Below are 26815 nucleotides of genomic sequence, written 5' to 3'. Positions count from 1 at the left end.
AGATTGGTGGAGCGCTAAAAGAGGCGTTCCACTCCTATCTTTAGGCGCTAAGCCGGCGGTCCAGAGGGATAGCGCCCAGGCGGGGCGCAGCGCGGGTGCGGTCATTTTTGGACTGACAGCAGACCCCGTGGCGCCGACCAGCTCTTAAAGGGGGAAGGGACGAATTGGTCTGCTGCCACGCCCTGCACACTGCAGCCTTGCAAAGAGGCCTCAACACTGCTGCTCAGCCCCAGGGAGTCATGGCAACGCCAGAGAAGGCCCGTCAGCGTGCCCTGCGCTTCTCAGAGGGTGATCTGGACATAATGGTCACAGCTCTGGAGGTGAGGCGCAAGATCTTGTTCCCAGAGAGTGGGAAGAATCCAACCCACCACGACTACACCAAAGCCTGGAAGCAGATTGCCCAGAGGGTGGCGTTCACCGGCGATGCCCCCAGGACCCACAAACAATGTCGTAAAAAATACAACGATCTGACCAGGATTGTGAAGGTGAGTAGCCTTTCCAGTCTCCTCCTCATTCTTGCATGTACACCTGACATGATGGGCAAAGGGAGCTGAAAGTCCTATTGGCCAGCCCTCAGCCAGCAGCATTGGGACAGTCATGAGCATCACATGGCCATTCGGCACTCTACACTTTGTGTAGAGGGGCCGTCTGCTGAGTGGCGCACCTGAGCCTGGCCACCATCAGCTGCAGCCGCTTGCCCTTGACGCCCCAGTGGGGGAATGGCGGCGACGGATGGCGCAATGTGGGCCAGCTGGCGTGTGGGATGCGCTGGCTGGTGCTGTGGCGCGGTGGCACTCGGCCGGGCCCGCACTGCAGGATCCGCAACAATCAGCCGAGGGGCGGCTTGCTGGGATGGTCCAGCGCGGCGGCTGCCCTCGCTGACGCCCTGTCCTCACTTTAAAGCTACTCTTGTGCCTTCCTGCTTTCAGCTGCTGAGGAGGAGGTGGTCCCTGAGGCGCCGGGTGCCAGGCCCTTGGAGGAGGAGGACGTCCAGGACGAGGAGGAAGCCGGCCCATCGGGCGAGCCCTCAGCCGTGCCAGGGGATGGCAATGAAGGGGGGACGTCTGGCATGCAGGAGAGCCAGGGGGAGGTGTTGCAGGGGAGGGCAGATCCTGCTTGCAGTGGGGTCCAGGCAGGCGACAGGGGTCGGCCAGCTCGGCCGGCTTCTCCCCAGCTGCAGAGTCCTCTCTCCAGTCCAGAGAGTGGCCTCGGCCAGAAGGTGCGCCTCCTGCAAGAGATCTCGGTGGCGTCTGACCGGCGCCACCATGAGTTCATGGGGGTTGTGCAGCAGATGCCGCACGCCATCGAGTCCCTGGCTCAGAGTGTGGCAGCATTCGGGCAATCACAGGCCAGGGGGGTGGAGCAACTGGCCGCAGCGCACGCCAGGGGGGTCGAACTACTCGCGGCACTGCAGGAGGAGAGTCGCCAGAGAGGTGGTTCCTTCGACACACTGTCACAGCAGCTGGAGGCACATACCCGGGCAGTGCGGTCACTGACTTCTGCCACACTCGCTTTGACGCAGAGGCGTTGCACCCGCACCCGCCGCCCTGCTGCAACACAGCGGGCTGGCCTCCAGCACATAGCTGCGCCAGCTGAACTGCCAGGCCGGACGACTGCCACTGTGTCTGCTGAGCCTCGCGCGCCTGGCAGCAGCCAGCTTGCCCCCCTTGGAGCATCCGACACTGCCACTCCCCCAGCCAGGGTGCGAGGAGCTGCTGCTGCCACTGATGCTGGCCAGCCACAGCCGAACCAGTCAGCAGCCGGCCCCTCCCGGGACGTGCGTCGTGTTGGCCGACCCCCAAGGGCATCTGTCGCGACGCATGGGGGCCCTCATGAGCCTTCCCCCAGCCTTGAGGCCGCCACAGGGCCCACGTTAAGGCGGAGCAGCAGGCCGGGCAGGGGCCGGGGAAGGCTCTCTAAGGACTCGCCCTCTCGGCACAGCCGCTAGAGTGTGGTCTCTGCGGCATTGTATATATGGGGGGGATTGTGTTTTGGGGGCTGATTTTTGTGGATGGCCGAAATTGAAGGCATTTTTTGTTTTTATGGGGGTCTTTCTGTTGGCGAGGGGGGCCCTTTTTTTGTTACGGCCAATGTTGAAGGCCATGTGGATGGCCAACTTTTGTTAGTCCTCCCCAGGTTGGGGGAGTGACATATGTTTGTGACTGTTTTTTGGGTTTGTTCTGTGTTTTTGAGTTTCATGTGGGAAGGGGCCTCAGTTTGTTAAATAAAGGTTTTTATTTATTCAGCTTGTCCAGGTGTCATGTTTCAAGTGTTTGCTGCGTTAACCGGCTGACGGCTTCCGGAGCGGCTGCCTTCAGGTGCGCTCATTCCCACAGGCCATTCCCTCACAGCGGGCCTAGAAGTGTCGAGCAATAAGCCCCCGGCGTACGGCCCTTGGGCCTTCTGGCCCCCTCCTGGCCTGCTCCTCCTCCTCCTCCCCCTCCTCCTCCTGATGGTCCTCCTGCTCGTCCTCCTCAGGTGGTGGTGCAATGTCAGGTGGCAGTGCCTGCGTCCGGCGGATAGCCAGGTTGTGCAGCATGCAGCACACGACGACGAACTGGGACACTCTATCCGGCGAATACTGTAGAGAGCCGCCGGAGCGATCCAGGCAGCGGAAGCGTTGCTTGAGGACGCCTATGGTTTGCTCTATGACGTTCCTTGTTGCTTGATGGCTTTCGTTGTATGAGTCCTCCGCTGGGGTCCTGGGCGCGCGGAGCGGGGTCATGAGCCATGTGCACAAAGGGTAGCCCTTGTCCCCGATAAGCCATCCCCTTGGTGGAGGCTGTGCCTGGAACATGTCAGCCACAGTAGTCTGGCGCAGGATAAAAGCATCGTGGCTGCTTCCTGGGAAGCGGGCATTTACAGCTAGGATGCGCTGCCTGTGGTCACACACCAGCTGCACATTGAGGGAATGGTAGCCCTTGCGGTTGCGGTAAACCTCGGGATTGTCTATAGGTGCCCGCATAGCCACATGCGTGCAGTCAATGGCGCCCTGCACCATGGGGAAGCCCGCGATCCTGCCAAATCCCACTGCACGCTGCTGCTGCCTCTGTTGGGTCATGGGGAAGGAGATGAACTGGTGTCTCCTCGCGAACAGTGCATCGGTGACCTGCCGGATGCAGTGATGTGCGGCGAACTGGGAGATGTTCGCGATGTCCCCAGCAGCGGCTTGGAACGAGCCGCTTGCATAAAAGCTGAGAGCCACCGTGACCTTCACTTCCACCGAGAGAGACGTCCTGGACATGAGCTGTGGCTGCAAATCTGCGTGAAGCAGCTGGCAGATCTCTCCAACCACCTCCCTTCTGAAGCGCAGCCTCTTTACACAAAGTGCCGCAGACATGGTGACATAGGACACCTGCTGCCGGTATTGCCTGGGTGCGTAAGGCCTACGTTGGCGACGCCTGATGGCCCTTCTGTGTCTACGCATGGCTGCCCGTCTCTCACAGCGTCTGCGAGCCCTCCGCACATAATGCTGCAACTCAATGTTGGCCCCCCATGCAGCCCCCATAATCAAGGTCGCAACAGTGAAATCAGCAAGAGTCAAATGTCAAAGCACTGGCCAGAAGCCAAAAAGACCTCTCCTATCTTGTCCCAAATCTGGAATCTCTGTCCCTTGGTCTCTGTGTAGAAATCCAAAGCAGTGAAGTCATTGCAGCAAAATGGCTGGGCTTTATAGGTCAGTGGAGGTGCCCTTTAATTTGCGCTGCCCGAGGCCCACAGGGCCTCTGCAACGTTCCATTTTACAATTCCTAATAGCGCCACGCCCACATTGGGCGGGCGCCACTCAATTTCCGGTTTGGGGCGCTAAAACAGCGTTGCGCGAGGATATGACGTCATAAGCTGCGCGCGCACCCGAGCGGGCGCTAACACTTTGCGCCGGCGCTAAATCTCAAATGAATTTGGGCGTCGGCGCAGATCGGTCTGCATTCCGGCGCTAAGGCTTTATCGACGGAAATATAGCCCTTTTTTGGCGTTAGCGCCTGGCGCAGCCAACTGAATTTCTAGGCCTAGAGTTATACAGCACAGAAAAAGGCCCTTCAGCCCATCGTGTCCGCACCAGCCATCAAGCCCTGTCTATTCTAATCCCATTTTCCAGCACTTGGTCCATAGCCTTGTATGCTATGGTGTTTCAAGTGCTCATCTAAATGCTTCTTGAATGTTGTGAGGGTTCCTGCCTCTACCACCCTTTCGGGCAGTGAGTTCCAGATTCCAACCACCCTCTGGGTGAAAAAGTTTTTCCTCAAATCCCCTCTAAACCTCCTGCCCCTTACCTTGAAACTATGCCCACTGGTTATTGACCCCTCCACCAAGGGGAAAAGTTCTCCTCTATCTACCCTATCTATGCCCCTCATAATTTTGTACACCTCAATCAGGTCCCCCCTCAGCCTTCTCTGCTCTAAGGAAAACAACCTCAGCCTGTCCAGTCTCTCTTCATAGCTGAAGCGCTGCAGCCCAGGTAACATCCTGGTGAATCTCCTCTGCACCTTCTCCAGTGCAATCACATCCTTCCTATAGTGTGGCGACCAGAACTGCACACAGTATTCCAGCTGTGGCCTAACTAGCGTTTTGTACAGCTCCATCATAACCTCCCTGCTCTTATACTCTATGCCTCGGCTAATGAAGGCAAGTATCCCATATGCCTTTTTAACCACCTTATCTACCTGTCCTGCTGCCTTCAGGAATCTATGTACATGCACACCAAGGTCCCTCTGATCCTCTGTCCTTCCTAGGGTCCTACCATTCATTGTGTATTCCCTTGCCTTGTTAGTCCTCCCAAAATGCATCACCTCACGCTTTTCAGGGTTAAATTCCATTTGCCACTGTTCTGCCCATCTAACCTACCCGTCCATATCGTCCTGTAGCCTGAGGCTTCCCTCCTCGCTATTTACCACTCCACCAATTTTCGTGTCATCTGCGAACTTACTGATCATACCTCCTACATTCATATCTAAATCATTAATGTACACTACAAACAGCAAAGGACCCAGCACCGATCCCTGCGATACACCACTGGACACAGGCTTCCAGTCACAAAAACAACCTTCGACCATCACCCTCTGCCCCCTGCCACTAAGCCAATTTTGGATCCAATGTGCCAAATTGCCATGGATCCCATAGGCTCTTACATTCTTGACCAGTCTCCCATGTGGGACTTTGTCAAAAGGCTTACTGAAGTCCATGTAGATGACATCAACTGCACTACCCTCATCCACACACCTAGTCACCCCCTCGAAAAATTCAATCAAATTGGTTAGACATGATCTCCCCCTGACAAAGCCATGCTGACTATCCTTGATTAATCCTTGCCTCGCCAAGTGGAGACTAATTCTGTCCCTCAGAATTTTTTCCAATCATTTCCCTACCACTGATGTTAGGCTCACTGGCCTGTAATTCCCTGGTTTATCCCTACTACCCTTCTTGAATAATAGTACTACGTTAGCTGTTCTCCAGTCCTCTGGCACCTCCCCTGTGGCCAGAGAGGTTCTGAAAATTTGTGTCAGAGCCCCTGCAATCTCCTCCCTTGCCTCACGCAGCAGCCTGTGATACCTCTTGTCAGGGCCTGGGGATTTATCCACTTTTAAGCCCACTAAAACCATACAATGGGAAGCATGGGATCACCAGGAACATCATTGCCATATTGAAGCAAATGCCCAGGTACCTTGCTAGTTCTGGGGGTTCCCTACAATATGGTCCAGACAAAGTGGCCAGCATCATTGTATATTGCTGCATTCTGCACAACCTGGCAGTGCAAAGAGAATTGGAGTTGAAGGAGGCACAGCAACAAGATGAGGCATCATCAGACAAAGAAGGCATGGAAGAACCACAAGAAGGAGGGTCATCAGAATGCGTTGCAGCTAGACAGACCAGGGAGCAGTTGATAGAGCAATGCTTTTGGTGACCTCCTCAATCCCCTTACCTGAAAAGTCACAAAACCCCCCTTAACATCAACAATCTTTGTTACCCCTTTACCAGTCCCTTGATTCTGCATTTAAGAACATTGAAACCTTTCAGTCAACCTTAATGTCAATAACTTTCTGACAATGCAGACTAAGCTGTAATGAGAAGAAATTATGAACTAAATTTTAAGCCCTACCACCTGCGGAAATGGGACGGTTACACCCCGAAAGTGATGGGTATTGCGCCCCTGGAGTCGGGTGGTAGACTCATTTAAAATGGAAATTGGGGTCATATGACATCAATTGCCATGGTTGATTTTCCCCTTTCGAGCCCAGGGACACTCATGTCAATTGTAATGCACTCCTTTAAATTAACTAATCCAGTATAGGCCAGGGATCAAACATGGGACTTCTGTTTGATTCAGTTCCACGCCACAAGATGTACATAAACAATTTTGATTTTAAAATCCAAATGTATAAGTATCTAAATTCACCTAAATTAGTTCAATCCCATGGTAAAGGGCACTTTAATAAAAATGAAGCAGTGGCTTTAACAACATTGGTTTTGTTTTAGCCTTTGACATGAGTTCCTATTGTGACCAGTGTCTTCTGCATTATTACAGCTTTCTTTTTTTCAGCAAAAGAAGTTATAAGATTTAATTTCAGTTGTATGAACAGTTTGTGCCACACGCAGTGGAATGTAGAAACTCTCTCACCCATGAGGAAGGTTTCCATTAACTTATGCTTCAATCAGCTTTCTTCAGGTTCTTTGTACTTGGTGAGATATTGTAAAAGCATTGGCGAATATTATTAGAATTGGAAATTTATATAATTTTTTTTAGCCGTTAGCTAAAATGCCAAAATTCTAGAAATACAAAAAAATGACTATATGTCCAGTAGTCCAGCAATGACTGAATTTCACTGCCTAATAAAAAATAATGAAGGTGTCTGAAACAAAAACAGAAAATGATGGAATAAGACATCAGCATCTGCGGAGAGAACAGACAAGTTAGAGCTTTAGGTGTGGACACTTCATCCAAACTTTCATCAATGCTCTGATGAAGGGCTAATGGCCCAGATTTTGCAGACAAAGTAACGGCAAGTTTAATGCGCTTGCCGTTACTAATGTGTAAATCGTCCAGCAACTTGTGGGGAGGAAGAGATACCCCGTGAATTAGAAATCACCATAAGTTATATCGCCATAAGTTATATCACAATAACCGCCATTAGCCTCGCAAAAACAGCAGCTCATCCTCAACCTCCCCATGAGTTTCATTTGCGCATTTGTGCATTAATTGCCAATTAAACTCATCGCAAAAAGCTAGGCCTTCTACTTAACAGCGTAAGTACCTTTTTAATGAGGTGGTTTATGTTCCTGCAAGGCCAATCATCCTCTCTGGCCCAGAAAGGGAACAATTTAAACTATAGAGTCTCATTTCCACAGGTAGTAAATGGTTGTTAAAGATTTTTAAAACTTGAATTTTTTAATGTTTTTCTTACTTTTCCTTTCTATCTCTTTTTTCTCTCTCTCTCTTAATCCAATCATTCTTTCCTTCTCTTTACTTTTCTTTCTGTACCTGATTGAACTTTAATTTACCCTATTTCCTTTTCTGTTGTTTCTCTGTTTTTCTCAATGCTTAAATCTCATTGGTTGAGGAGATAGACTGTTGGTCCCAACGTTCACTTAGGTTTTAAGCTGAAGGGTGATGGAAATTGTCTAACGAACAGGGCACGCCGCGCGATGCCCCACTCCAGCAAGTTCTGGGCCATTACCTAGTATGTTCTCTCCACAGATGCTGACTGGTTTGCTGTGTGTTTCCAGCATTTTCTGTTTTTGTTTCAGATTGCCAGCATTTGCACGTTTTGTTTTTTATTTATATTGAAGGTGTCTAATTGAATAGTCTGTGAATATATATAATAAAAATATAGATTGATACAATATTTATTTTGCCACTAGCTGCAATTAGGGCATTCTGTAAATTTTATTTGTAGCACCCGTGCAGAGAAATAACACTGGAAATAAAAATCAAAATTTCATTGATATGACATTTTAATAACAACACAAAGCTATTTCATTTGAGTTATTGGTACAATAACTACAAAAAACTTATTAAAACTTTTCAAATGAAATGAAAATTATAAAAATATTTCCTGATATATCCTGTGACATGAATCTTGTCATTCATGTGGCAATGACTTATGAAGTAATACTGGGCGGCCTGCTGGTGGCGCTGTCCAGGGAGAGTATAAATACTCAGGCATGGGCCCAGCTTGCTCAGGACATTCTTTAACAGGAACTAGTGAAGGACACAACTAGATCTCCATGTTGAAAACCAGTTGATTAAAGCCTTGTTTAATACTTAGACCAAGTGCCTAGTAGTTTTCTTACATCACCCTGTGCAGTGATTATAGATTGCATTCAAGACATACAGATCACCATTACTGCATTGGCTTTTGCTTTACTTTAACTCCTTCAAAAGGGAAGATCATGCTTGACCAACCTTATTTTTTTCTTTGAAAGAGTAGACAAGGGTAATACAGTGGATGGAATATATAGAGCGAGAAATTGGCTCAGTAGAGCCCGTTTATTGGGCCATTAGGGATCAAAAATGGCTTCTGCGGCATGCGAGCATACTTCTGACGTGAGCTGCACCAGACGGCATCTTGGTAAAGGCGTTAGTATGTGCGCAGTTAACGTCTGCCGGAAATATGCAGCGTAGGCATATCATGACGCCAATCAGCATGCAGTGCTGATTTGATGACAGCGCTGCCATTTTGGAAACAGTTTCTCTTTATTTACTCTACCTAAAACCCTTCATGATTTTAAACATCTCTATCAAATCTCCTCTTAGCCTTCTCTGCTCCAAGGAGAACAAGCCCAGCTTCTCTAGTCCACATAACTGTAATTCCTCATCCCTGGAACCATTCTAGTAAATTTCTTCTGTACCCTCTCCAAAGCCTTCACATCCCTCCTAAAGTCTGGTGCCCAGAATTAATCACAATACTCCTGCTGGGGCCGAACTAGTGTTTTATATAGGTTTAGCATAACTTCCTGGCTTTTGTACTCTCTGCCTGCTTATGAAGCCCAGGATCCCATATGCTTTATTAACTGCTTTGTTAACCTGTCCGGCCACCTTCAAAGATTTGTGCACAAGCACCCCAAGTCTCTGTTCTTCCACTCCCTTTAAAATTGTACCATTTACTATGTTTGGTCTCTCCTCAGTTTTCCTTCCAAAATGTATCACCTCACACTTCTCTGCATTGAATTTAATCTGCTATGTGTCCGCCCATTCCACTAGCCTGACTATGTCCACTTATGAACTCATAGCTCACACAGTTTTTAAAAAAAAATTCATTTATGGGATCTGGGCGCCGCTGGCAAGGCCAGCATTTATTGCCCATCCCTAGTTGCCCTTGAGAAGGTGGTGGTGAGCCACCTTCTTGAACCGCTGCAGTCCGTGCGGTGATGGTACTCCCACAGTGCTGTTAGGTAGGGAGTTCCAGGATTTTGACCCAGCGACGATGAAGGATCGGTGATATACTTCTAAGTCAGGATGGTGTGTAACTTGGAGGGGAACTTGGAGGTGGTGGTGTTCCCATGCGCCTGCTGCCCTTGTCCTTCCAGGTGGAAGAGGTCGCGGGTTTGGGAGGTGCTGCCGAAGAAGCCTTGGTGAGTTGCTGCAGTGCATCTTGTAGATGGTACACACTGCAGCCACAGTACGCCAGTGATGGAGGGAGTGAATGTTTAAGGTGGTGGATTGCTTTGTCCTGGATGGTGTCGAGCTCCTTGAGTGTTGTTGGAGCTGCACTCATCCAGGCAAGTGGAGAGTATTCCATCACACTCCTTACTTGTGCCTTGTAGATGGTCGAAAGGCTTTGGGGAGTCAGGAGGTGAGACACTGGCCGCAGAATACCTAGCCTCTGACCTGCTCTTGTTGCCACAGTATTTATGTGGCTGGTCCAGTTAAGTTTCTGATTAATGGTGACCCCCAGGATGTTGATAGTGGGGGATTTGGCGATGCTAATGCCATTGACTGTCAAGGGGAGGTGGTTAGACTCTCGTTTGTTGGAGATAGTCATTGCCTGGCACTTCTGTGGCGCGAATGTTACCTGCCACTCGGTCAAATGCTGCCTTGATGTCAAGGGCAGTCACTCTCACCTCACCTCTGGAATTCAGCTCCTTTGTCCATGTTTGGACCAAGGCTGTAATGAGGTCGGGAGCTGAGTGGTCTTGGCGGAACCCAAACTGGGCATCAGTGAGCAGGTTATTGGTGAGTAAGTGTCGATGACACCTTCCATCACTTTGCTGATGATTGAGAGTAGATTGATGGGGCGGTAATTGGCCGGGTTGGATTTGTCCTGCTTTTTATGGACAGGACATACCTGGGCAGTTTTCCACATTGTCGGATAGATGCCAGTGTTATAGCTGTACTGGAACAGCTTAGCTAAAGGCACGGCTAGTTCTGGAGCACAAGTCTTCAGCACGATAGCCGGGATCATCAGCTATTTACAGGTTAATTGCTGGTTGATTTTTTTCTGGCTGTTGCTACAATTCTACACGTTTTTGGTGCTTTCGATAGTCGTTTCAAGTTTTAAAAGTCTACAAGGAGTGGTGTGGCAGGTGCTGAACTAATTTTTGTTGACTTCAAGGCTTCTGCACAAACCAGTTGCTGCCAGACATTAGTACCCTAGTAGGCCTTCCTCTTGGAATTGAGCATGACTGGGAGAATGAGCAGAGACCACACAGGGCAGGACAATCTGCTAGAAACATAGAAACATAGAAGATAGGAGCAGGAGTAGGCCATTCGGCCCCTCGAGCCTGCTCCGCCATTCAATGCGATCATGGCTGATCATCCAAATTCAGTGCCCTGTCCCTGCCTTCTCCCCATATCCCTTGATCTCCTTAGACTTAAGAAATATATCTAACTCCTTCTTGAATATATTTAATGAATTGGCCTCAACTGTCTTCTGTGGTAGAGAATTCCACAGGTTCACCACTCTCTGGGTGAAGAAATTCCTCCTCATCTCTGTCCTAAATGGCTTACCCCTTATCCTTAGACTGTGACCCCTGGTTCTTGACTCCCCGCCATCGGGAACATCCTTCCTGCATCTAGTCTGTCTAGTCCTGTTAGAATTTTATAAGTTTCAATGAGATCCCTGTCATGAATCTTATCATTCATGAAGAAATGACTCATGAAATATCACTGGGCAGCCAGCTGGTGGCGCCGTCCAAGGAGTATAAAAACTCGGGCGTGGGCCCAGCTTGCCCAGGACGTTTTTGTAACCAGGAACTCGTGATGTAACTAGAATCTCATGGTTGTGAAACAGTTGATTAAAGCCTTGTTTTATACTCAACCAAGTGCTTAGTGAGTTTTCTTACGTCAATTTAATCAACTGTGTGGAGTTTGCACATTCTCCCCGTGTTTGCGTGGGTTTCCTCCGGGTGCTCCGGTTTCCTCCCACAGTCCAAAGATGTGCGGGTTAGGTTGATTGGCTATGATAAATTGACCCTTAGTGTTAGGGGGATTAAATACGTGGGGTTACGGGGATAGGGTGGGATATGTGTCGGTGCAGGTTCGATGGGCCGAAATGGCCTCTATCTGCACTGTGGGGTTTCTGTGATTCTGTGATTCTGTGAACTGAATATCGGCTCCACGCTCTGAGTGATTTCGGAAACAGCCAGCTACGACTTCAACTGTAAAAGGAACTCCGACGTAGTAATCAATCCATCATGGACAAACTACTCAGACCCACCCGTCTTGACCTGGACCCGAATTCACCTACAACTGCTAAGGTATGGAAACACTGGTATTGTAGGAATAGGTGTATTCCTAACAAATAACGGAGCTTGACTCGGAAGAACAAACAGGATTTTAATGTTGAATTAGATGAAGTACGGCAAACAATGTAGAACGATGCAGGAGAGTCGTGGAACAGGTGGGGACGCCACGAGGACTGACTTGGCAGTCCCGTGGATTGCGTGATGACGTCATCGCGTTTTCCCGCGCTTGGGCAGTCACGTGGATGGCGCGATGACGTCATCGCGTTCTCCCAGCACCCGGCACTGCAGCCGGCCGTTGCGGCCGAAGTCGCGGGAGCGGGAGGCCGAGCTGAGCCGGCGATTGCCGCAGGAGCGGGAGGCCGAGCTAGGCTGGCGATTGTCGCGGGAGCGGGAGGCCGAGCTAGGCCGGCGATTGTCGCGGGAGCGGGAGGCCGAGCTGGGCCGGCTCGCGTTTAGGTGAATCACGTGATGCGCGACGTGACGTCATCGCGTTAGCCCGTGTTTGGGTGAGTCACGTGATGCGCGACGTGACGTCATTGCGTTAGGTCGCGTTCTTAAAGGGGCAATGCCCTGTACAGGTAAACTATATATACACATCATTAAGTTAAAGGGAATTATGTATAAGTAAGGGACACTCGGTGGTACCGCTACATGATCGTACCTTCAGCAACTTCCTCAGGGTGTGTGGTGAGAATGTTCCTGATAAATTAGAGATACTTGCCAATTATGTATCTCCTCATGTGTTTGACTATATTGAAGATTGTGTAGATTATGACTCTGCTATCCTAATATTACAGCGACGATATGTTAAGGCCTCAAACGAAATTTTTGCTCGGCATCTACTGGCCACAATTCGACAACAACCCGGGAAATCACTTGGTGAATTCCTTCAAAAGCTTTGCAGGCTCAGCAAGGGTTGTAATCTTAAAGCTGTCACAGCCGAGCAGTACCAGAAGGAGCTAATTCGTGATTCCTTTATTAACGGGATTACATCTCCCTTCATACACCAGCATCTGTTGGAGAATAAAACCCTTGAGTTACAGGTTGCCTATAACCAGGCATGTTCCCTGGACTTAGCAAAGAGGAATGCAGATATCGATTTTTTACCACGTGCACGGGCTGCTGCTATCACTTTTAATGACTCCTTCGATTGGTCTCAGGTGGAAGCCCTCACTGATGGTCACTCTAACCTAGCTGATGACAACCCTACCCTAGAAGCCTTCACTGATGACAACCCTGCCCTAGCGGCATCTTGGCAATCTGGAAGGAAGTGTTTCTTCCGTGGAGGTGCATTCCATTATAGGAAATTTTGTTCTGCTCGTAACGCAACGTGCAATCATTGCAGCAAGAAAGGTCAAGCAACCTACCAGACCAGCAGTGGGAATCTGTGCTCCATGACATGTTGCATTCCATCAGGTCTCTTCTTTCTACGTCCACCAATGTCACTCCTCACGAGCGATTCTTTGGGTTCCAGCATCGCTCCACTCATGGGATGTCCCTACCGTCATGGTTGGCAGCTCTTGGCCCCATGCTGCTCCGAAGATTCGTTCAATCTTCCAAGAATGATCCCCTCATCGACGAGGTGGAACTAACAGATGTTAATCCCACATACACGCACGTGCAGTACCCTTATGGCCGGGAGTCCACCGTTTCACTCCGAGATCTGGCTCCCTGTTCAGCCGGTCCCACGGACCCAACTGATAGAGGGACCCATAGTAATGATGCCGACACTGTGCGCTCCTTGCCGGCTACTCCATTAGATCAACTCGGGGAGCCGAGCGCTCCCCGCAGGATGGCCACCTGAAGCCAGGACGCCGGTCAATCCCTGGCTACCAAACAAGATGAAGCCAGCTCTGCACCTGTAGGGACCCGCACCCGGAGTCATGATCTCCCCAGTCTCCCTCAGGTCGATCAAGGCGACACGGGCCCTGTCGATCTACCTGTACGGACCAAGCGACCCAGGGACCAAGACACAGTCCGAGGAGACGTGCCTTCCAGCCACAAACAAAGATCTAAAAGACTGCGGCTATTCATAGTCCGTCTAATCCGCTAGAAGGAAGTCGTCAGACTTCCAAATCTTTCGGGCGGGAAGAATGTCATGAATCTTATCATTCATGAAGAAATGACTCATGAAATAACACTGGGCGGCCAGCTGGTGGCGGCGTCCAAGCAGTATAAATACTCGCGTGTGGGCCCAGCTTGCCCAGAACGTTTTTGTAACCAGGAACTAGTGATGTAACTAGAATCTCATGGTTGTGAAACAGTTGATTAAAGCCTTGTTTTATACTCAACCAAGTGCTTAGTGAGTTTTCTTACGTCAAACCCTCTCATTCTTCTAAACTCTAGCAAATATAAGCCTAATCGACCCAATCTCTCCTCATACGTCATTCCTGCCATCCCAGGTATCAGTCTGGTGAATCTTCGCTGCACTCCCTCCATGGCAAGAACATCCAAGAAGAGGGAGGAGGAGGAGGGGGAGAAGGGCTCTCAGCAGGAGGCCATATCCACCCAGGGTGTTGAGGGAGCAAATCTCTGACCTGAACCTCAGCCATGTCCAATTTTTGAGATGCCTGCGCTTTACTAAGGAGGCTGTCACTGAAATTTGCCAACTGTTGCAGAAACAATTCCAACCTAAGAGCAGGGTGAGGACCACATTGCCAGTGGCTGCGAAGGTGACAGTGGCAATTAACTTTTATGCGTCCAGCTCCTTCCAGGCTGGAGTTGCATATATTAGCAATATATTGCAATTTGCTGTGACTGTTGCATAAGGGACTCTCTATTCAAAGAGAGGTAACTTCATTTCATTCCCTCTTGCCAGAGACAAGCAGGCGGAGCGAGCACGATGGGTTTGCAAGGTTTGCAGGCTTCCCCATGGTGCAGGATGCCATTGGCTGTATAAACATTGCTTTGCAGGTGCTGCATGTCAACTCTGCCATGTGCCGGAATGGAAAGGGATTCCATTCCCTCAATGTCCAGCTGGTTTGTAATCATAGGCAACGCATCATGCAGGTTAATGCCCAATATCCTGCTAGCAGTCACGATGCCTTCATTCTGCAGCAGGCCGCTGTGCCAGCTGTATTTCAGCAACCACAGCAAACTACTGGGCGATAAGGGCTATCCTCTGATGACATGGCTGATGACGCCGGTTCGCAACCCATGCACATGTTCACAGCATGCATATGATGAGAGCCACGTTGCCACAAGAAGTATGATAGAGCAGACCATTGGCGAGCTGAAGCAACGATTCTGCTGCCTGGACCTCTGGAGGAGCTTGCACTACTTGGCTGAGTGGGTCTCAAGATTTGTGGTGGTCTGCTGCATGCTGCACAACCACGCCATCATGAGGGAACAGCCCTTGCCACCACCTATCAGGTGAGAAGCTGAGGAGCAGAAGCACAAGGAAGAGGAGGATGTGGAAGAGGAGGAGGCAGAAGAGGAAGCAGAAGAGGAGGAAGATGAGGGGAGGCTGCAACTTAGACAGCCCCTTTCTGCCTGGGCTGTGCGTAAAGAACTAATTCATGTACGATACCAGTAACCTCAACCCAAATTCCCCATTCACCAACAGTCCCACTCTCCTTACCTTCCCTCTGTCACTGACCATCAGATTGTCCTCTTGGCCACAATGCAAAAATAAAAGTTAACACAATATAAACATTCCAAACGAAATTTATAAATGAAATCATGCCATATTGCATATAAACTGAAACTAAGGACCCTTGTGCATTCCCTGAGTGCCTGTCTTCCGTGGGCCTCTGAATGTCCTAGTGCTCCTACGCAGTGCTACCCCAGTGGCTGCAGCATGGCTGGTGCAAAGCTGCTGACATTTAGTGGAGGAGACTGCAGATGACCTTGGAGGAAGATCTTGAGTAGCTCTGGGCCTAAAAGGCCCGGCTTCAGACTGCACCATCTCAGCCTGGGCGGCAGCAGTCTGGGCTGGCTGGCTGACAGACAACTGCAAGGGCACTGGCGGAGTGGCAGGGGTGGCAGCAGTCTGGGCTGGCTGGCTGACAGACAACTGCAAGTGCACTGGCGGAGTGGCAGGGCTGGGAGCACGAATGCTGTCATCCTGAGAGAGAACAGCCGGCTCGTACTCCATGGAGCCACTGCCAGTCCCCTGGGGTGGGGCCTCGGCAATCCTAGTAATCTGTTGAAGGACTGCTATGACACCCTGTAAGCCCCTTTGAACAAGCATGATGACATCAGTCTGTGCTTCCACTGCAGCACTCAGACATGTGGTGGAAGCTGCTTGTACTGCAATGGAGGCTGAGACATCGGCCATCAGATGCTGCATCATGATTGGGTCCACAAGTTAATGGAGTTGTCCATCACTTCCGTACTGGAAAGGATGGGCTCCAAGCTCTGCACAAAGCCCTGTGCCAAGTTGGGGCCAAATTTCTCAATGCTCCTTGACATTGACCACAGGCTTTCTGGGAGGCCTGCCAATGCACCAAGCATTTTGTTGTGTACACCCATCAGCGTGCTTCTGTAGCCTGGCCCAATGAAGTCCTCATCTGAGTCCTCTGCAGCAGCACTCAGCAAGCTGGCAACTACGCAATCCTTGCACCCTGCCCTGGCTGCTGCGCACATGTGCCCGGTGTCTCACCACATGAAGATACCGCCTCTATGCTATTCTCTAAGATACACCCAGTGTCTGTAACTGAGCAGGTGGCTGCGGGTGTGTCGTCATCATCACTCTCTTCTTGGTCTTACTCCACTGCCTGGTCAGGTTGCACTTCTTGGGTATCTGAAAGGAAAAATCACATGCGCAAGGTTGTGGTATGTGGACAGAGGAAAGCAAGAGGTGCATGCTTGTAAGTAAGAAGAGATTGTGGAATGAGGGGGAAGTGGGATGTGAGAAGGAGGATTAGGTATGAGAATACACGAGTGGTCAAGGTCAGTGAATGAATTCAGCCCCTGCCACTGGCCATGGCCTCAGCCATGGCCCGTCCAATAATGGCCAGCACCGTCTCCTCCATGGTGGTTGCATCATGCAGGCACGCCTCTCCCCCTCCGGTTAATTCCTACTGCCTCTGGTTGAGCACCACCTTGTCCTGCAAGAGAGAGGGGAGCATGTCAGTGAGTGTCATGCAATTTGTTTGGATGATGTGGCTGTCATGGTTGAATAGCTGGCAGTGTGTGCAAGCTGTGAGATATGGGTGTGAGGCTTACAGCAGTGTGTGAGGTGAGGTGAAGCATATGAATGTTAGGTATGAGTCCTGATTGATAGAGATTGTTGATAGGTGAGTGATAGGGGTGTGATGATTTGAGCAGTGGCTGAGGCTAGTGGTGCAGTTGGTGGGATATGGCATTTGAAGATGCATTCACTGACCTTGACCACTCATGTGAGGTAATTAAACTTCTTGCCGCACTGCATCCAGGTCCTTGGGGCTATGCTCCTGACGTTGACCTCCGCGGCTATCTGCTCCCACTGCCTTTTCACCATGTGTCTGGAGGGCATCCAGGATGTCTCTCCTCCTTTCCACCTCCTCCACATAGAAACATAGAAGATAGGAGCAGGAGTAGGCCATTCGGCCCCTCAAGCCTGCTCCGCCATTCAATGCGATCATGGCTGATCATCCAAATTCAGTACCTGATCCCTGCTTTCTCCCCATACCCCTTGATCCCTTTAGCCTTAAGAAATCTATCCAACTCCTTCTTGAATATATTTAATGTATTGGCCTCTACTGCCTTCTGAGGTAGAGAATTCCACAGGTTCACCACTCTCTGGGTGAAGAAATTCCTCCTCATTTCTGTCCTAAATGGCCTACCCCTTATCCTTAGACTGTGACCCCTGGTTCTTGACTCCCCGACCATCGGGAACATCCTTCCTGCATCTAGTCTGTCCAGTCCTGTCAGAATTTTATATCCACCAAGACCTCCAGTGCAGCGTTGGAAAACCTGGATACCCACTCTCTCCTATGTTCAGCTATTCTTTTCTCTTTCCTAGGTCAGATTTAGCTCACAAAGGACTACCAGCACCTACTTCAGCCGCAATGCACCTCCCCTTTAAGAGGTGCAGGCTAGCTTTAAGTAGTGCAGACCAGCTTTAAGTAGTGCTAGCAAGTTATGATTTTGGGCCCCTGCTGATACGTGCAGCCAATCAATAGCTCAGTTAGTGCCAGCTCCACACAGAAAACATGATAATGAGCAGGCAGCACAAAGATGTCATGCTGCCAACAGGCGTGGGGTAATTGCACATCGTGATCCCAGTTTTTGGGGGCTATCCAATTTAGCCCCCATGGACTTTCAAAAGGCTTTTGATAAGGTATTGCATAGTAGACTCATCATGACTATGGTCAGAACACGTGGAGTCAGGGGACAAGGAGCAGAATGGAAAGCAAGCTGGCTGCAAAACAGAAAACAGAGAGTGGGAGTTACAGGTAATTGCTCAGACCAGCAGAAGGTGGGAAGTGGTGTTCCACAAGGAGCGGTGCTGTGGTTAACAAAGCCATAAAATGTTCACACAAAGCACTGGGGTTCATTTCTAGAGGAATAGAATTCAAAAGTAGAGAAGTTAATTTAAACTTATATAGAACCTTGGTTAGACCACACTTAGAGTATTGTGCACTGGCCTCCATATTACAAATTGGCTATAGAAGCACTGGGGAAGTGCAAAATAGATTTACAAGATCATACCAGAACTGAGAGGTTACAACTATCAGAAACGACTGAACAGGCTGGGGCTCTTTTCTCTTGAAAATAGGCTGAGGGGTGACCTGACAGAGGACTTTAAAATTATTAAGGGGTTCAATAGGGTCGAAGTAGATAAGACGTTTCTAGTTGTGGGGGGTCTAAAACTAGGGGCCATAAATATAAGATAGTCACTCATAAATCCAATAAGAAATTCAGGAGAAACGTCTTTACTCAGGGGGTGATTTTGCCAATGGGGACGTGATGGAGGCGGGACTGCTGCTTGTTGGGTTTTAGTCCCGCCTCCATCGACATCCGGCCAACCCACGCTATTTTCCCTTGATTGACCTTGTTAAGCCCGCCCAGTGGGCTTAGCAGGCCAATTAATGGAAAGTCGGTTACTGGTGACGTCAACGAATGACGTTTCATCTGTCAAGAGCTTTTGACAGATGAATTGTCATCATTTGAGAGCTCTGTGAAGCTGTCAAACACTGACAATCTGTCTTCTAAGTTGAGCCCTGGGACACAGGCTCACTTAGAGATCTCTCCTGAGCAGAAAGCAGAAGGCTGATGCATTTGAGAATGCAGCGGCCATTCTGCTTCCTCTGCCGGTGAGATGAGGGACTCCCGAGACCTGAAGGGTTGAAGCCTGGAGGAAGAAGCAAAGGTAAGTCATAGAGTCATAGAGTCATAGAGTTTTACAGCACAGAAAGAGGCCCTTCGGCCCATCCACCCCTGTCCTGTCTAATCCCATTTTCCAGCATTTGGTCCATAGCCTTGTATGCAATGGCATTTCAAGTGCTCATCCAAATGCTTCTTGAATGTTGTGAGGGTTCCTGCCTCTACCACCCTTTCAGGCAGTGAGTTCCAGATTCCAACCACCCTCTGGGTGAAAAAGTTCCTCCTCAAATCCCCTCTAAATCTCCTGCCCCTTACCCTGAATCTATGCCCCCTTGTTATTGACCCCCCTACTAAGGGGAAAAGTTCCTCTTTATCTACCCTATCTATGCCCCTCATCATTTTGTACACCTCAATCAGGTCCCCCCTCAGCCTTCTTTGCTCCAAGGAAAACAACCCCAGCCTGTTTAGTCTTTCTTCATAGCTGAGGCGCTCCATCCCAGGTAACATCCTGGTGAATCTTCTCTGCACCCTCTCCAAAGCAATCACATCCTTCCTATAGTGAGGCGACCAGAACTGCACACAGTACTCCAGCTGTGGCCTCACCAGCGTTTTGTACAGCTCCATCATAACCTCCCTGCTCTTATATTCTATGCCTCGGCTAATGAAGGCAAGTATCCCATATGCCTTTTTAACCACCTTATCTACCTGTTCCGCTGCCTTCAGAGATCTATGTACATGTACACCAAGGTCCCTCTGACCCTCTGTACTTCCTAGGGTCCTACCACTCATTGTGTATTCCCTTGCCTTATTTGTCCGTCCAAAATGCATCACCTCGCACTTTTCAGGGTTAAATTCCATTTGCCACTTTTCCGCCCATCTGACCAACCCGTTTATATCGTCCTGTAGCCTGAGGCTTTCCTCCTCGCAATTTACCACCCCACCAATTTTCATGTCATCTGCGAACTTACTGATCATACCTTTTACATTCTCATCCAAATCATTTATGTAGATCACAAACAACAAGGGACCCAGCACCGATCCCTGAGGTACCCCACTGGACACAGGCTTCCAGTCGCAAAAGCATCCTTCGACCATCACCCTCTGCCTCCTGCCACTCAGCCAGTTTAGGATCCAACGCGCCAAGGCACCCTGGATCCCATGGGCTCTTACCTTCTTGACCAGTCTCCTATGCGGGACTTTGTCAAAAGCTTTACTGAAGTCCATGTAAACCACATCCACAGCATTTCCCTCATCCACCCCCCTAGTCACCCCCTCGAAAAATTCAATCAGATTTGTCAGACATGATTTACCCTTGACAAAGCCATGCTGACTATCCCCGATTAATCCTTGCCTCTCCAAGTGGAGACTAATTTTGTCCCTCAGAATTTTTTCCAATAATTTCCCTACCACAGATGTTAGGCTGACTGGCCTGTAATTCCCTGGTTTATCCCTGCTACCCTTCTTGTATAGTGGTACTACATTAGCTGTTCTCCAGTCCTCTGGTACATCCCCTGTGGCCAGAGAGGTTCTGAAAATGTGTGTCAGAGCCCCTGCAATCTCCTCCTTTGCCTCCCACAGCAGCCTGGGATACATCTCGTCCGGGCCTGGGGATTTATCCACTTTTTGGCCTGCTAAAACCGCTAGCACCTCCTCCCTCTCGATGCTAATATGTTCAAGTATGTCACAGTCCCCTTGCCCGATTTCTATGTCTGCATCGTCTCTCTCCATAGTGAACACAGATGCAAAAAATTCATTTAAAACCCCGCCTACATCATCTGGCTCTACACACAGATTGCCACTTTGGTCCCTAATGGGCCCTACCCTTTCCCTGGTTATCCTCTTGCCCTTAATATACTTATAAAACATCTTAGGATTTTCCTTTATTTTGCTCGCCAGTGTTATTTCATGGCCCCTCCTCGCCCTCCTAATTTCTTTTTTAAGTATGCCCCTGCACTTTTTATACTCCTCTAGGGCTTCTTCCATCTTTAGTCTTTTGTAACTGCCAAAAGCCCCCCTTTTATTTCTAATGCATTTTTGTATATCCCTTGTCATCCAAGGTTCCCTTTGCTTGTTGGTCCCACCCTTGACCTTTACAGGAACATGTTGGCGTTGTACTCTCTCTATTTCCCTTCTGAAAGCCTCCCACTGTCTTGATGTGGATTTTCCTATAAGTAGCTGCTCCCAGTCCACTTTTGCCAGATCCTGCCTTATCATATTAAAATCGGCCTTCCCCCAATTTAGAACCCTTATTTCCGGGCCGTCTTTGTCTTTTTCCATGACCACCTTAAATCTCACCGAATTATGGTCACTATCGCCAAAATGCTCTCCTACTGACACTTCCACCACTTGCCCGGCTACATTCCCCAGAATTAGGTCCAGTATCGCCCCCTCTCTTGTAGGACTTTCTACATGTTGGCTCAAAAAGCTCTCCTGGATGCACTTTAAGAATTCTGCACCCTCTAAGCCTTTCACACTCTGACTATCCCAATTTATATTGGGGAAGTTGAAATCCCCCACTATTATTACCCTATTATTTTCGCACTTTTCTGAGATTTGCCTACATATCTGTTCCTCTATCTCCCCCTGACTATTTGGGGGCCTATAGTACACTCCCAGCAAAGTGCTTGCCCACTTTTTGTTTTTAAGTTCTACCCATATGGCCTCATTAGAGGAACCCGCTAATATATCATCCCTCCTTACAGCAGTAATTGACTCCTTAATTAATATTGCAACACCCCCTCCCCTGCTTAATGCTTAAGATTCACCTCACACACTTACCTCTGCACACTTGCACTCATCACTCACCTGCACACTGGACATCTCGGCTCCTCCGACCCCTGCAGACCCACGGCTCACCTCGCTGACCCTGGTGAGGTTCGGAGTCGTCGGGAAGCCCACACTTTAGGGCTCAAAATAGGGATTATCAATAAAGCTGCCTCTTAACTATCTGTTAACAGGCAGTTGATTGGCACTAATCCCCTTCCCGCCTTGAGGAGGCGGCTCCCAGCGCGGGTCGGGTACCCGCCTCCTGGGAAGATGGCATGGCGGCGGGTTGAGGGTGGGATGGGTACCCGCCCCCAGAATCTGCCATTTTCCCGGCAGTTCCGCCTCCATACCTGCCTCCCCAGGGCTGGCAAGATCGCCCCCTCAGATTGGTGAGAATGTGGAACTTGCTACCACATGGAATGGTTGAGGTGATTAGCATAGATGCATTTAAGGGGAAGCTAGGTAAGTATATGATGGTGAAAGGAATTGAAGTATATGTTGGTAGAGTGAGATGAAGTAAAGTGGGAGGAGGCTTGTGTAGAGCATAATCACCAGCATAGACCAGTTAGGCTGAATGACTGTATCTGTGGTGTAAAATTTTGTATAATTCTATGTAAAGTCAGTATTGGATTCTTGTAAATTGAATACAGGAGGCTTGCTGGACAAGTTTAAGAATCCTACATGTAACATTAATGCAATTCACACATAATGTAGAAAAGACATCTTAATATAATGCAACACATATTAATAATCAGAAACATGGTGCTCGGTCCACAGATGTTCAATATAGCTCACTGTATATTTCAACAACTAAACTGACCCACTCAAGAAGGAACCTGGGCTGTGAGGTCAGGGACCTTTGCCACACAATCAGTTCACTTATTTGCCAATAATTTTGAGTTAACATTCCATAAGGCAAACCTATAATGATTCTCAATAGATGTCTCATTCACATAATGGAATAAATCCATTGTGTGTTTGAAAATGATCACTTATTCAATGTACGGTTAACAATATAATCAATTTAATCCACTTCATGCTCCATTTCCATCCAATTAATTTGCCATTCAAGTGATTTCAATGGAATGAAAAGTGGATGGGTTTATTTATGACTATTTAAATTGGTTTTAAAAACAATCATTATCACATTATCTGTAAAAAGCTGCTTTTAATGAGTTGATATCAACAAGTTCGTACATACCAGTAGCAGAGAGTATGAGTGTGAATTGAGTTTCATCCCGTTTGCCAGTGATATTGTTGTAGACACAGCACATGTAGTCGGCTTTCTCAGGTACTTTTGCAGACTTGATATTTAACACCGGCCCCCACTGGATGGGTGTTGTCTTGTTGTTGGCTTTTTGGAACCATGAATAAACATTTGGTGGGTTGGAATTTGCTGAACATTTAAACCAGACCGGCTCTCCTATGCCAACAGCAAACACTCCTTCACTAACTTTGAATCGAGGTTCAGACTTCACCATCAAATCATAGGGACCATCTGAAAAAGTTTAAGTGAAGGAATGATTACTGGAACAATAAGAAATCTTAATTCATTGTGTGAAATGCTTTGAGATTTTTGGACAATGTGATAAGACTCTATGGGGTAAATTATAATTTTCAAGACATGGGTGGTAAACTGGTGGAGCAAATTGCCTGTCTGTTACAGAACCCATCCACTTTTCATTCCATTGAAATCACTGGAATTAAATTTGGGGGTTCTATAATGGGCAGGCGATCTGCAGTCCCAGATTACCACCAATGCCGTGAAGATGAAAATGACCCCTATATAAATGTAAGTATATTCAATTTATTTGTATTTTAGTTCCAGCAACTAAGATCTTGACTCAGTATCACATGAGTGTCAATTCACACTTCATCCCATTTGTTAGGAGTAGTGTTAGAGCCGTGCAACCCATGGCCTTGAGCGGATCCAGTCCCTGTAACCGGCCGCCGTTGGCAGCATTGTTCAGCCTGGGCTCTCAGCCTAACGTACTCTGTTTCTGTACGGCTAGTCTGTATGGATCTTCCCCATCATTGGTGAAGTCAGGGGTGGTGTTAGAGCCGTGTAACCCATGCTCCGAGTGGATCCAGTCTCCAAATCGAACCTTTGCACGGGGCGCCCGTATGGCAAATGCCGCTCCTGCCATTTGTTTCAGGACAATAGAAATAATTTACACTAATCACACTTTTACTTTCTTGTGCGTTCATGAATTTGAAGATATCTGGAAGCTTGCTATGCGTAAAATGTCTGAAAAAGGCAGTTCTTTTTTTTGCTTTAAATAGTTTGGTTAAATTTTGTGAGGGGTGCTGATGATGGAGAACAGAATGCTCATATTTTTATTACTCAGTATCAACATAAACTGTGTACCTTAAGCCAACCCTTTACTGCAACATCCATGCTTATGTCTCTGTATGAGGTTATTAATTATTGTCAAATTAGGGACAGCTTACTGCTATGGGATCACACCATCAGCAACTGCTTGAGTGTTGGCCTTGAGTCACTGGTAGCACTCTTGCATCTAAGTCAGAATGGTTGTGGGTTCAAGCTCCATTCCAGAGACTTGATCATATAATCTAGGTTGACATTTCGGTGCAGTGCTGAGGGAATCTTACAGACAAAGGTGCTGACTGCCAGATGAGACATTAAACCGAGGCCCTGTCTACCCTCTCAGATGGATGTAAAAGATCCCATGACATTGTCCCTCGACCAACATTACCAAAACAGATTCTCTCATCATTTATCTCATTCCTATTTGTGGGACCTTGATGTATGCAAATTGGCTGCTGCGTTTTCCTACATTATAACAGTGACTATACTTCAAAAGCACTTCATTGGTTGTGATGCGCTTTGGAACATCCTGAGGTTATGAAAGGTATTATATCCCTTGGTGGATGACCTCACACTTTCCCACATTGAACTCCATCTGCCACAGTTTTGCTCACTCACTTTGTCTATGTCCCTTTGTAATTTCCTGCTCTCAAGCAGAGCACTTGGAAAACAGTGACAGGATCGGACAAAGTCAACATGGATTTACAAAAGGTAAATCGTGCTTGACTAATCTACTGGAATTTTTTGAGGATGTAACTGGTAGAATAGATAAGGGAGAACCAGTGGATGTGGTGTATTTGGACTTTCAGAAGGCTTTCGATAAGGTCCCGCATAAGAGATTAGCGTGTAAAGTTAAAGCACAAGGGATTGGGGGCAAGGTACTGACTTGGATAGAGAACTGGTTGGCAGACAGGAAGCAAAGAGTTGGAATAAATGGGTCTTTTTCCGAGTGGCAGGCAGTGACTAGTGGGGTACCGCAGGGATCGGTGCTAGGACCCCAGCTATTCACAATATATATTAATGACCTAGACGAGGGAACTAGATGTAATATCTCCAAGTTTGCAGACGACACAAAGCTGGGTGGGCGTGTGTGCTGTGAGGAGGATGCCGAGAAACTCCAGTATGATTTGGACAGGTTGGGTAATTGGGCAGATGCATGGCAGATGCAGTACAATGTGGATAAATGCGAGGTTATCCACTTTGGTGGCAAAAACAGGAAGGCAGATTATTATCTGAATGGCAATAGATTGGGAGAAGGGGAAGTGCAACGAGGCCTGGGTGTCCTTGTGCACCAGTCGCTGAAGGTAAGCATGCAGGTGCAGCAGGCGGTTAAGAAGGCAAATGGTATGTTGGCCTTCGTAGCGAGAGGATTCGAGTACAGGAACAAGGATGTCTTGCTGCAGTTGTACAGGGCCTTGGTGAGACCACACCTTGAGTATTGTGTGCAGTTTTGGTCGCCTTATCTGAGGAAGGATGTCCTTGCCATGGAGGGAGTGCAGCGAAGATTCACCAGACTGATACCTGGCAGGAATGACGTATGAGGAGAGATTGGGTCGATTGGGCTTATACTCGCTGGAGTTTAGAAGAATGAGAGGGGATCTCATTGAAACTTATAAAATTCTGACAGGACTAGACAGACTAGATGCAAGAAGGATGTTCCCAATGGCAGGGGAGTCCAGAACCAGGGGTCACAGTCTAAAGATAAGGGGTAAGCCATTTAGGACAGAGATGAGGAGGAATTTCTTTACCTAGAGAGTGGTGAACCTATGGAATTCTCTACCACAGAAGGCAGTTGAGGCCAATTTATTAAATATATTCAAGAAGGAGTTAGATATATTTCTTAAGGCTAAAGGTATCAAGGGATACGGGGAGAAGGTAGGGACAGGGTACTGAGTTTGGATGATCAGCCATGATCTCATTGAATGGTGGAGCAGGCTCGAGGGGCCAAATGGCCTACTCCTGCTCCTGTCTTCTATGTTTCTATGTTTCATCCACACAACTTGTTGCACCTCCTAATTTAGTGCCATCTGAAAACTTGGATATACAACTCTTTCTTCCCTCGTCCAAGTCATTAATAATTAATATGCTGAAAAGCTGAGGCCCCAGTGCAGATCCCTGGGAAACACCACTTATTAAACCCCGCCATGCAGAAAACAAACACTTTGGCCAATCACACCTGTTCCGGCCCTCTAAAGCAGCTATCCAGTTAGTCCCCTACTCCTGCCCTTACCCCATTCCCTTTTACATTTTTCTTTTTCAAATATTTATCCACTTTTCTTTTAAAAGCTATTATGGATTCTGTTTCCAGCACTGTTTCTTGTAAGGCATTCCACATTCTAAATCTTAAGTGCACTAAAATATATATTTATATAATGTTCCTGGGCATAGCAACCAGAGCAATTTTACCACCTCCTATCACATTGTAAATAATGTAAACAGATTGAGAATGTACTGCTTGTGACGCTGCACCTTACTTTATAATGACTGCACAATGTCAGAAAGTGTAAAAATAAAAATCATTGTATACACAGAAACATCATGACTGAGACTAATGTCCCACTGTGGATTATTTTCCTTCATGAGACTTACCTGACTTCAACCTCTATCCCCAGTGATATGTAACAGCTACTTCCTTACCTGAGCTCACCGTTCCCTGACTGGTGTTCTCTTTCAGAGGTCACTCCTTTCCACCCCATGATTGCCATCAGAAAAAAATAACATTTGTTGTGAATTTAATATATCAGTACTGTATGTGTTCAAATGATAGAATTTGAACCCTTAAAGTGATAC

General features: G+C 48.2%; 1 protein-coding gene across 1 annotated transcript in view; it reads right to left on the bottom strand.

Moving 5' to 3' along the window:
- The window catches only part of LOC147117349 (HEPACAM family member 2-like), a 230023-nt gene that overhangs the window by 100020 nt on the left and 103188 nt on the right, over positions 1–26815 (bottom strand). The window contains exon 4 of the mRNA XM_085988276.1: positions 22898–23194. Coding sequence (XP_085844402.1) covers positions 22898–23194 — 297 coding nt within the window. The remainder of the gene's footprint in view (positions 1–22897; positions 23195–26815) is intronic.

The sequence above is a fragment of the Somniosus microcephalus genome, chromosome 5, assembly GCF_052327205.1.
Source record: "Somniosus microcephalus isolate GS21.2 chromosome 5, FLI_Smic_1.0, whole genome shotgun sequence".
NCBI lineage: Eukaryota > Metazoa > Chordata > Chondrichthyes > Squaliformes > Somniosidae > Somniosus > Somniosus microcephalus.
Note: the sequence above shows the minus strand (reverse complement) of the source record. Positions and strands in the feature narration are given on the sequence as shown.